Source organism: Eumetopias jubatus, unplaced genomic scaffold, assembly GCF_037043125.1.
Source record: "Eumetopias jubatus isolate StellerSeaLion01/CBP00866 unplaced genomic scaffold, mEumJub1_p1.0 scaffold_8, whole genome shotgun sequence".
Lineage (NCBI taxonomy): Eukaryota > Metazoa > Chordata > Mammalia > Carnivora > Otariidae > Eumetopias > Eumetopias jubatus.
In genome coordinates, this window is record NW_028274814.1 from 9,586,572 (window position 1) to 9,599,388 (window position 12,817).

General features: G+C 40.1%; 1 protein-coding gene across 1 annotated transcript in view; it reads right to left on the reverse strand.

Annotated features, from left to right (window-relative positions):
* Positions 1 to 2,179: 2,179 nt before the first annotated feature.
* LOC148163647 (patched domain-containing protein 3-like) overlaps positions 2,180 to 12,817 on the reverse strand; it is a 34,702-nt gene continuing 24,064 nt past the window's right edge. Inside the window, 4 exon segments of the mRNA XM_088025518.1 lie at positions 2,180 to 3,183; positions 3,186 to 3,389; positions 3,392 to 3,982; positions 7,816 to 7,961. Coding sequence (XP_087881644.1) covers positions 2,456 to 3,183; positions 3,186 to 3,389; positions 3,392 to 3,982; positions 7,816 to 7,961 — 1,669 coding nt within the window. The 3' untranslated portion in view covers positions 2,180 to 2,455.

The following is a 12,817-nucleotide window of genomic DNA, read 5'->3' on the forward strand; positions in this document are numbered from 1 at the left end:
CAGAGTACCTGGGACGATGCATAGACAATCCTACAGACCCATATATAGTAGTAGCTGCACAGAGAGCCCAGCCAGTGGCTCTGCCGATCTCCAGAGCTAGCCAGTGGCCGGTCTGGTCAGGGAACTTGGTGGCAAGTTCTGCCTGATTCATGGACCCATCCGGCCAGTCACACCAGCTTTGGAGCCGGTTCTGTCACCACACCCAGGCAGGGAAGCAAATTCAAAGCCTGTCTACTGCAGAATATAGCCCACAGTCCCGCCCAACCAGGAAGCCTAGTCAGAGAACCGGAGAAGCTGCGGAGCCCATCCTACATGCTCTAACCCAGGAGCCAACTTAGCAAGTTGGAGATGAGAAGGATATGTGATTGGAGAGGGCTAGAAATTCACTAGTGAATTTTAAATTAAAAAAAAAACAAAGCCTTTTCAGAAAAACTCTGTGCCCAGATGACTTCACTGGTGAATTCTACCAAACATTTAAGTAAGAAATTGTATCAACCATACATCATATATTTCAGAAAATAGAAGAGGACTATTTACCAGCTCATTCCCTGAGGGTAGCATAACCCTACCCTGTTATCAAAACCTGAGGAGGACATTAGAAGAAAAGGGAACTGTAGACCAATATCCCTCGTGATCATAGGAACAGATATCATTGTTTGATAATGATATGATAAACAAATATGAGAAAACTAAGACAGTAATATATGAAAACACTAATATGCCATGACCAAATGTGAGTCATCTTAGGAATGCAAGGTTGGTGTAAATACTAAATAGTCATTCAACATAAATTGCCACACTCTCAGATTAAAATAGAAAAAATAACATGCTAATCTTAAGAGATGGACAATAATTATTTGACAAAATCAATACCCATCCATGGTAAAACATCTTAGCAAACTAGGAGAAAGGAACTTCCCCCATCTGATAGAAACAACTATGAAATACCTCAAGGTCATCATCATATTTAATGATGAAATTTTGAACATTTCCTCTAGAGTTGGGAACAAGGCAATGAGATCTGCCTTTAGTGTGTTTTCCCACAGTTTACTGGATGTTTTAAGCCACTGCAATGAGTCAAGTAAGAGATAAAGATTATATAAGAAGAAATAAAATGGCCTTTATGTGACCTTTACGTAATTGCACAGATAAAACCTGCTAAAGAAACTACAAGGATCTACAAGAACTGATAAATGAACCTAATAAGGTTACACAATATAATTTAGGTATGTTGAAATCAATTGTATTTTTATGTAGTAGTAAAAACAAAATGGAAAAGGAATTCAAATTTATTTACAGTGCCATAAAGATAAAAATACTTGGAAAGTAAATCAACCTGAACCTATAAGATATTCCTGAGGGAAATTAAGGAAGACACAAATAAATGGAAAGGTAAACCATGTTCACAGATTAGAAGATTCCAAATGGCTAAGATACCTATTTTCCCCCAACTGATCTGTAATTCACTATAACCGAGTCATGAACCCGGAAGGCTTTCTGATAAATTGACAAGTGATTCTAAGATTAGTATCTAAATGGGAAGAACGAAGACTAGCCAAAATAATTTGGAAAAGAAAAATGCTGGACCTATTATACAACCTAATTTCAAGATTTAATATAAAGGTTCAATAATCAAGGCACTGTGGTATTGGCTTTAGGATAGACAAACAGATCAATGCCCAGAAATAGAGCCACACATAAACTGTCAGCTGATTCTTTGACAGAGGTGCCAAATTAATCCTATGCTGAAAATGTAGTCTTTTTACTAATGATGCTGGAAAACTGAATGGGTAACTATTATGGGAAGATAATGAACTTCTATCCACACGTCTCAAAAAATACAGATCTATGGATCATAGACCTGAATGTAAAATTAGAATTATGAGCTCTGAGAAGAAATCATAGATGGATTTTTTTGTAATCTTGGAATAGGCAAAGACTTCTTAGAGAGGACACAGAAAACACTGACCATTTTTTTATGATAAATGATAAATTGGATTTCAAAACTTTAAAAATTTCATTTTATCAAGATACACCGTTAATAAAATGCATACGAAGCCCCCAGACTGGAAGAATAAATAATAAGTTATACTTTTACATATTAATGATCTAGGAAGTACAATGAAAATAATATTCCATTTATATTACAATGCATAAAATATTTGAATTTCAGGCAGAAACTTCTAACAATGAAACAAAAGGAAAAAATAATTGGAAAGTCATACCTTATGAATGATTGTATAGACCGTAATAAAGATGACAACACTTCCTATAGTAAAGATATTTTAATGTAAGCCTAATTGATTTTTCCAGGATATTTTCAATAACAATTTAAATGGGATTTCCAAGCCAAGGAAACATGCCTTTGTTTTTAGTTTATTGACTATTTCTAATAGTGCCCTGTTATCAGATTGGAGTGCGACAATCAGGAATTTTATAATTAGTCTTTGATTTGTTAGTGGATATTCAAACAGACCTTCAAAAAAAAGGTTAAGAATACTGGAATAAAAATTAGGCCATGAGCAGCCCCAAATACCATAACAAGAAACATCATCTTAAAAAATGTCCTGAAGATGTATGCTTTAGCTGCAGATAAAACACACAACCCTATTACTGTTGAAAGTGCACTTTGTAACAGTGGGTAGCCTAGCCCATACACTGCCTCAATTGCTTTTTGGTTTACTGACAGCTTAGAGCTGGAAACAAATGCCTAAGAAATGTGTGCAGAAAAATCGAAAGAAAACCCTATGCAAATGACAAGATTAACCATGGATATGGAATCGAGACTGACATTCCAGAATGCCAGGAGACCCGTTACTCCCACAATCGCAGATGCAGTAGCATAAGTTACCCACAAGGAACACAGTGGATGAGGAATTAACAATAAGGAAACAACGAACATAGCGGTTGATGCAACAATGACATTTTGAACAGTGTTTTCCAATACGGGGGTATACTGATCAAAATATACAAATGCCTGGTTATACACCATTAGGGGGATTTTGCACTTTTCAGCTCTGCTGCGTAACTGGGATAACACCTTCTTCTCATCGGCTGAAGAAGAAACACCCACGGTCTGAACGAAGCCCCGGGAAGAAATGATTTCATGTGACGATGAAATATTAGTATCAGACACAAAAAGTGGAAAACGTGTTAAAAAATTGGGCAAGCCGTTCATAAAATGTCCTTATCATTTACATCTTGCTTGCTGTTTTCCATATACTGCACATACTCTCGTAACCAAAACTCTGTGAGATTTTTATCTACATAGTCACTGTTTTCCAAATCTGCCAGACGTAGTTCCAGTTTTTGCCTAGCATCTTTATCCCAGTAGTCAAGAGGTTCAGTAACAACAACCATAACCCTGGGACCATAATCCAAAAAATATCCTCTTCTACATTAAAACATGGTGTGATGTAGGAATCGTCACTTGCCAAATTTCGAAGGTCTAAACCTTCCTGCACTTGGAAACACCCATAGATACTGCTCATGATGTACAAAATGTATATAAGCACTACAAAAACTCTGGACTCAGTGCTTGTGAGAAAAGGGCCAAAACAGTCTCGAAAGAACAAATTCATCGGATGGATATCAGTTTCTTGTTCATCCGGGAGAGAATCACATGGGAGACAGCAGGACCTTTTCAGTGAGGAACATTTTTGGTCAGGAGTTTCTGGCTTTTTCAACCAGCGTAGACAGACTCCTTCTCTGTTACCATCCAGAGCCATAAATGCTCCGAAACAGGTGATGTTATCGAAATAACAAAAGAGCAGGGTTGTTCCCGTATAGATGCAAAAGTATTGTATGGACCTGAAAGAGGTCATAATCCCTGTATAGAAGGCTAGGACGTTGGTGATGGTGGTGATTGTAATCGACACCGCCACTTTGGAATAGACACTGGACAGCCGCTGTTTTGTGTTATCCACGAGGCTAGTCTTCTGCCAGGCAGAAATCATTATGAACATATCGTCAACCGCAACACCTGTTAAAAAAGGGAAACAATCTTCATGCACATTAATACCCATTAAAAACTAAACACATAAACTCAAACCATCTTCTTTGTCCATCTCTTAGAAGGGGTCTTATTTATCTTGCCCAATCTGTGCTTTGATACTATTTTCCCAGTTGCTTTCTCTGGTTGCCTCTGAATCCACCACAGAATTCACCCCTTCCTCTGTAACAACTCTGTGCTTCGTACGTACTCCCGTTATTTGTACCTAGCACAGGATGCTCTACTCCTAGTCCTCATGTAGGGTGTTTTAATGACGAGTCAGGAAACTGTTGTGGGTGTTAGTCGAAGCAGGATTAGCAGTGTATCTTTGATTCCACTGGATTACTTGAGAGACCATTTTCCCTCATAAACCATTTTTTAAAATTTTTTTATTGTTATGTTAATCACCATACATTACATCATTAGTTCTTGATGTAGTGTTCCATGATTCATTGTTTGTGCATAACACCCAGTGCTCCACACAGAATTTGCCCTCTTTAATACCCATCACCAGACTAACCCATCCCCCCACCCCCCTCCCCTCTAAAACCCTCAGTTTGTTTTTCAGAGTCCATCGTCTCTCATGGTTCGTCTCCCCCTCTGACTTACTCCCCTTCATTCTTCCCCTCCTGCTATCTTCTTCTTTTTCTTTTTTCTTAACATATGTTGCATTATTTGTTTCAGAAGTACAGATTTGTGATTCAACAGTCTTGCACAATTCACAGCGCTCACCATAGCACATACCCTCCCCAATGTCTATCACCCAGCCACCCCGTCCCTCCCACCCCCCACCACTCCAGCAACCCTCAGTTTGCTTCCTGAGATTAAGAATTTCTCATATCAGTGAGGTCATATGATACATGTCTTTCTCTGATTGACTTATTTCCCTCAGCATAACACCCTCCAGTTCCATCCACGTCATTGCAAATGGCAAAATCTCATTCCTTTTGATGACTGCACAATATTCCATTGTGTATATATACCACATCTTCTTTATCCATTCATCTGTCGATGGACATCTTGGCTCTTTCCACAGTTTGGCTATTGTGGACGTTGCTGCTATAAACATCGGGGTGCACGTACCCCTTCGGATCCCTACATTTGTATCTTTGGCGTAAATAACCAGTAGTGCAATTGCTGGATCGTATGGTAGCTCTACTTTCAACTGTTTGAGGAACCTCCATACTCTTTTCCAGAGTGGTTGCACCAGCTTGCATTCCCACCAACAGTGTAGGAGGGTTCCCCTTTCTCCGCATCCCCGCCAACATCTGTCATTTCCTGACTTGTTCATTTTAGCCATTCTGACTGGTGTGAGGTGGTATCTCATGAGGTTTTGATTTGGATTTCCCTGATGCCGAGCGATGTGGAGCACTTTTTCATGTGTCTGTTGGCCATTTGGATGTCTTCTTTGGAAAAATGTCAGTTCATGTCTTCTGCCCATTTCTTGATTGGATTATTTGTTCTTTGGGTGTTGAGTTTGATAAGTTCTTTATAGATTTTGGATACTAGCCCTTTATCTGATATGTCATTTGCAAATATTTTCTCCCATTCTGTCGGTTGTCTTTTGGTTTTGTGGACTGTTTCTTTTGCTGTGCAAAAGCTTTTTATCTTGATGAAATCCCAATAGTTCATTTTTGCCCTTGCTTCCCTTGCCTTTGGCGATGTTTCTAGGAACCTCATAAACCATTTTATACAGATGCCCAAACACATCAAGCCAACATTCTGTTGCTTAAAATATAAGCTGGACTTATCTGTTCTACAGTTAGCATCTAACTATCAATGTGGTATGATTTGAGAGGGACCACATAGTTCTCTCTCTCTCTCTCTCTCTCTCTCTGTCACACACACACACACACACACACACACACACACACACACACACACACACACACCATTTTCCTCCTACTTTGTTTTTGGTACCCAGAATGTCAGGATTTAAACTTACTTTCCCCGGTTAGGGAATTGTTAGTAAAATGCAAGTACTCTTGAGGTCAGACACACGCACCAAAGTCAATCTTAAGAATCCCTTACATATTAATGCCTACTAAGGTAATTCTTTTCCACAGGGATGTTTCACGACTGGTTTGGAATAGAGACGGCAGAAGAACATTTGAGGACTTTGAAATCACCACTGAAAACTTGGAAAGGGGGACTAGCAAGAAGAAAGGGGAATTAGTAAGGACAGCATGAGCATGTTGCTGAGAAAGTTCACCTCCCTCAAGCTTTCTACTAGAGTTGACACCTACTTCCACTCATGTATACTGATACAAACTCAATAAAATAAACAAGTAAATACAAAAAGTGGAATAAAATGCTGATCTTCATTTCAATTTGGGGGGATCTTCTCCATGGGAGGGCGCTAGGAATTGCAACTTTGCCTCTGATCAGATGTTCTATGGGTATGATCAAGAAGGCAGAAGGCTCTAAAAGAACGTAAGTCTACACAGTCTGTCACAAACTGCATCCCGCCATCCCATGGCTAGCGGCCTTGAGGATTTCAGTTGTAGTCAGCTGGACAAAAGGGAGAATCAGAAGTACTAAGGACCAAGAATGAACTCATCGATATTTATCAGGTATTTAAAAACTAGTTTTATTATTTATAGAACCTTATTCAGAAATTGTCCTCACACATTTCTTGCTTGAGTTGCTTAAATCACACACACACACACACACACACACACACAGAACCGTTCACACTCCCGTGAATACACATACTATCCAATCCTGGTTTACATTAAATCAATTATATACACCTTAACCATAGTTGTTATTGGCTGTGGGGGGTACTGAGTGACTAAGTATAGCTGTGGACGAGACATCCAGTATACAGCTCATCACTGTCTGCCCTGGGAAACCAAATACTACTACTTCCAAGCTCCTTGCTTCCTCAAATATAAACACCTTTGTTTTCTCATGCTTATTATAAATTCTGAAAGTACAGGAAAATACAGAGAAAAATTTGAGCAACTGTAATTCCACCCTTCATTTTTACATATGTCCATCCAGAATTTGTCCTGTACAAATACGCCCGTACAACTGTATCTCTCTATTTCGAACACCTTGTTTCATAACCGGCATTTTTCTGGCAGAGGTTTTAGGTCTTATATGTACCTTACAGATCTTATAAATCTACCTCTTTCTAAGGACTGAATAGGATTCAAAATCTTAATATGTTATGTTTGAGTTGCCCAATCCCATGTTGATAGGGGATTAGATGGCTTTCAAAACCTTCCTGTTCTACATAATGCCAAAATGAACATAATTTTTCTACTTTTTAAGCACTTGTCCAATTACTAGGACAAATGCCTAGAAGTGGCATCAGTAAGCCAAAGGCATTCCCTGTTTAATTTTTAAGTCTTTTGATTTGTTGCAAAACTGGACTAACAGAAGGGTGTACCAGTTTATCATTGTCCCATAGCAGAATGAGTGTTCATTTCCATACAACTTTCCTTCAATCTTGCTGACATTTATTAATCTGGTAAGAAAACAAGGTGTCTCACTTTTGGTTTAATTTTCATCCCTCAGTTAATTGAGAGAGGAAATTATTTTTTTCTTATATTTCGGGGGATTCATATTTCGGACTTTTGGGGTGTGAACTGCCTGTTCATGTCCCTTGTCTGTGTTTTCCCATCTGGGGTACTAGACTTCTCTACCTCTAAGGACACATAATTCAATTTGACTTTCTTTTTTCCTGTCACCTCATTTTGGATCTATAGAGCCACTTAAATATAATTATTTTGCTTAATCTAACCTAAACTCCTTCCCTTATCTACCCTGCACCCCCACATTTACAACGTGTAGTCTCAACGTTTTGTTTTACTCACCCAGAATAAGAAACGGTGAATTTGCAACTAGGATCACAAATGGCACCCCAATGTCCAACATCAGGCCAAAACCGCTCACCACTGCCAAGGCCGCAGAAATCACTCCAAAGGTTGCAGCTCACATTTTGTTGCATACACAGTCACTCCTGTATATTTGGAGAGAAAAATCATGGGATCTGTGGTGGTAGCTTCTATACGGAAATTCCATCGGTTTATAGCATTCTCGACTTGGACACCTGGTCAGAAAGCTCTTGGGCAATCATTCCCATACCTGTCTACTGGAGACCTTTAACTCCCAGGCACCATCCCAGACCAAGTGGGAAAAAGGAGAGAGGGAACAGAGAAGTTATCTGTGCTTTTGCCAGACTTCCTGGGTGATTCTTCTGCAGCTGAGCAAGCACTACTCCCCACTGACTGGTAGCTGAGAACCACAAAGATGCACTAAAGCACTCCCGATGGTTAATTCCTCTCTGCTCTTCAAAGGGTGTCAATGGAATACAACAGCAAAGGGAGGGCAAGCTGTAGCAGAGAAAGTACCCATACCCAGTGCTCTTTTCACCCAACCCTTGACCCCAGCTAGCCATAGATGCAATCCTAAATAGCTCCTGTATTTCAGAGCCAGGTTCAATATGCATTGTGCTTAGCAAAATGTAGAAAGACTCCTCCTAAAACATTTTCAGGATTCTTGTCTACTGCTGAAGTGGGCTCTAGAAAAGTTGCTACTAATTGCAAAAGAGTTGGAAATGTAGTCCATTTTGAGTAACAAAGACGTGCCTGTTTCCCAGAAATGAGAATATATAGACAGCATTTTAAAGTATGGATTCGGTACTTGACCTACCCAACAACCACAACATGACATTTTTTAAAAAGATTATTTATTTATTTATTTATTTATTTATTTATTTATTTATTTGTCAGAGAGACAGTGAGAGAGCCAGGGAGCACAAGCAGGGGGCATGGCAGGCAGAGGGAGAGGGAGAAGCAGGGAGCCTGACGCTGGACTCGATCCCACAACCCTGGGATCATGATCTGAGCCAAAGGCGACACTTAACCGCTGAGCCACCCAGGGGCCCTCCACATTACATTTAAAAATATTGACAACAATCTCTGGTTTTATACCTCACTTGTTTGTTAACTGCTTCAAAACAAATGACTGATATTCGTCTCTAGATATTTTTAGGAAGAGAGAGAAACGAAGTTTGGATTGAAAACTAGGAGTCCACTATGGAAATGGAAGCACTGATTCTAACACAGCAAGAACACGACTAAAGACCTTTTACTGTTGTAACAATAAAGTAGCTAAACTTTCTTATTATGAAAAAAAGGTCTACGCCATGGTTGTATTTCACTTTTTTTCAGCCCACCGGCGCTAGGAGTTAAATTCAGGGCCCCAAATCAACCACACACGCAAAATTCCAGAGCAAAAGTAAATTGCTTTGTTAGAATAAAATTTGACTATAATGAATACTTTCTTCAAACACTACTGGCTTATAGCAGTTTAAAAGAAGAAAGTAACAAAGATGAACTCTGAAATCAGAAAGATTAAGGAGAATAAAAGTTACATATGACATTTATTTCCATTTCTTCTCTCAAGTTTCCGGATTTTTTGGTGTGAATTTTTCAGATGGGGGAGTATGACTTTACTTTGACTAGTTGCTCAGTTGACTTTCTCTCAATGACCTTTATTTTAATGTTCAATAGGCAATGGAAGAAAAGATTTGAAAGTGGAACACTGTAGGAGTTTGGTGAATACACTCGCAGATATTCCAGTCCCCCAGAAGGATTTTGCTTTAAGCAGTTTATCAGAATGACCTAGGAGAGTCTTAGAACCTTAGATTTCCTGGAACCTAGCTATGCAGATCCTGATTCAGTAGGTTTGTAGTGAAGCTGCTGAGTCTCTGTGTCTAAAACTTTCCTCATACGATTGCAGTGCTCAGGCCGATTTGGGCATCACTGGCAGCAAAATGGCCAATCTTCTGAATTTTTTATTCACTTAGCAGAGAAGGGCTAAATTAGAAATTACTGCCCTTAGAAAACAATCTGTATGTTTGGTGAGGGTTACCTTCCTTGAAAGGTAATGATGTCTCCCACGAGTAAACAATAATTTAGAGTGTGTTTGAGAAGGGAAAGATTTTCCCCAGATTGTTTCAGAAACTGATCTAATATTTGGGGTAAGTTTTGTCATTTCCAGAATGTTAGACAATTCTGAAATAGTCTAGAAGCTCAATATACCACTACTTGCTGTAGAATAAGGTTTAAATTAGAGCATAAACTTGAAAAAGTCTTACTATTGTTCACATGACTTCACTACAAGACAATAAACACAGAACCCTAAAATGTGTTCAAGTAAGGGTTCTGGGGGCGCCCGGGTGGCTCAGTCGTTCAGCGTCTGCCTTCGGCTCAGGTCATGATCCCAGGGCCCTGGGATCGAGCCCCACATCGGGCTCCCTGCTCCGCGGGAAGCCTGCTTCTCCCTCGCCCACTCCCCCTGCTTGTGTTCCCTCTCTCGCTGTGTCTCTCTCTGTCAAATAAAGAAAGAAAGAAAAATCTTTCTTAAAAAAAAATACGGGTTCTGTGTGAGGCAAATGCATGCATGCAAAGAATAACCTTCATACGTAAGTATCTGACACAAGCAGGATAGGCAATGGCTTAGGGACTGTCTAGGAGGCCCCGCCCAGAACAGAGAGAAGAGATTCTCAGTGATAACAGAGGGGTAGGTGTGGGAGATGTCCAAGGAACTTACAAACACATTCGTGGGGGAATTAGTTTTATTTGCGAGCCCAGAGAAGGCTTGAAATTGAATTGAATCATCGAACTGAACCATCATGGCAGCATCTGTACCTTAAGAATTTTCCTGCTCCCTTTCCTCTTCTCCCTGGGCATGCTCCAACCCAGGAGGCACCTTAGCAAGATGGAAAGTAGGGAGAGACGTGATAGAAGAGGGCTGGTGAGTCCCCTTTTTCCCCATTAAGGACTATCCCGCGCAGCCTGCTCTGGCTAAGAGTGCTGGGGGGAAACTTAGCTTCAAACCCAGTTACCCCTCTTGATTATTACATGGACACTGGCATTTTAATTCTGAATGGAGCGTTTTGTCTTACCTAAGAATGACCACAAAAGTCACAGGACCTGCCTGAGTTTTCGGGCGACAGAGGAAGAACTTGCTCGACCTACAAAACTTCAAGGGAACAAAGGGAGACCAAAATAAAGTTGCTGTATGTTTATACCTCATGAGTCCCATGTGTTCAGTATGTTGGTTACATCCACATAATGTCTTCAAAGAGACATAAATATAAATCATTTTCTAATTGCCTTTGGTATAAGATTTTCTGTATTACTGTCCATAATCATCTGTTGTTGTTTTTTTTAAAGATTTTATTTATTTATTTGCAGAGAGAGACACAGCGAGAGAGGGAACACAAGCAGGGGGAGTGGGAGAGGGAGAAGCAGGCCTCCCGCGGAGCAGGGAGCCCGATGCGGGGCTCGATCCCGGGACCCTGGGATCACGACCCGAGCCGCAGGCAGACGCCCAACGACTGAGCCACCCGGGCGCCCCTGTCCATAATCATTTGTGAAGAGAAGCAAGAATTGATATAAACTTGTATCTTCAGAACCAACTATCTAGTTGAAAACTCTAGTTGAAAACTTTCTCTAGTAGAAAACTTGTACCAAACCAGTTGTTGGTACCTTGTAGATTCCACACTAGTTTAACATTTTTTTTTTACTCTACCGACTTTAACAAGACTGAATTTTGTCTTTTCCCCTCCCCATTCTTCCTCCCTCTCTCCCTCCCTCCTACCCTTCCTCTTTAGTATTTTGGTTTGTTTGCTTTCTAGGGGATGTGGTCTTTCTTTCCAGAATAACAAAGTTGTGAGATAGTTTATTGACTCCAGAGAAGTACCCACTGTGGTTAACTCCCTTTACCTCCTGGGGCCTCATTTTTCTCTACCTTAAAATCTAGAGAGTTAAATGATATCATTTGTTCGAAACCAACCTACGCATGAGAATCAACTAGAGAAGTTTTTGAAATATAGATTTCCTAACTGAACCCACAGAGACTTCATTCAATAGGGCAGGGCCTCAGAATATGTGGGTTTAGAGATCTCTCTGTGACTGCTGAGAATCACTGGAATGATATAATCTGTGGGGTTCTTTCTACACCTCAATTCTTTTGTTTTGCTGATATTTTTCATATTTTGGTTGTCTGATCACAAGAGCCCAAGTCAACCCTAATGCCTAGATAACAATTTTTAAGCGCTTAACAAGGTAAACCCCACATCAGAACAATGAAGATACCTAAGTCAGTTAAATTAGAGATTAAATTTTTATATACTTAGAAGTGCTAGTTCAAGCTTATAACAGAAATAAGGACTTGTTTAGTTCTATCAGCATATCTGCCTCCAAATGGAATAATTAGTCATAATTGGCACAATATGTAAGATAAAAAACATACGCCAAATCAAACAAAACTGGCCACAATTTCTTTTTTTTTTTTTGAAGATTTTATTTATTTATTTGACAGAGAGAGAGCGCACAAGCAGGGGGAGTGGCGGGCAGAGGGAGAGGGAGAAGCAGGCTCCCTGCTGAGCAAGGAGCCAGATGTGGGGCTCGATCCCAAGACCCTGAGATCGTGACCTGAGCTGAAGGTAGCCACTTAACCGACTGAGCCACCCAGGCGTCCCTGGCCACAATTTCTTTATGTCTTTTTACTATTCTCTCTGATTGCACCCTATGGCTAATCGGGAAAAAAGTTTAAATAATAAGAGTTTAGTGCTGGACGTCAGCAAAACCTGGAGTAGGAATTTCCCAAGTCTCATCACCCCTCCCAAGCCCCAGAAATATAGAAAAAGAAGCATATATTTTCAGAATTCTGTGAACTCTGAAAAATAGTCAAAAGCTTACAACAACCAAGCAAGTGTTGAATAAAAGAAAAGGTGGGGGAGCACTTCAAACTAGTAGGAAGGTTTTATAGTGAATTTACATGCCCTGTCCCTCTCCCTCTCCA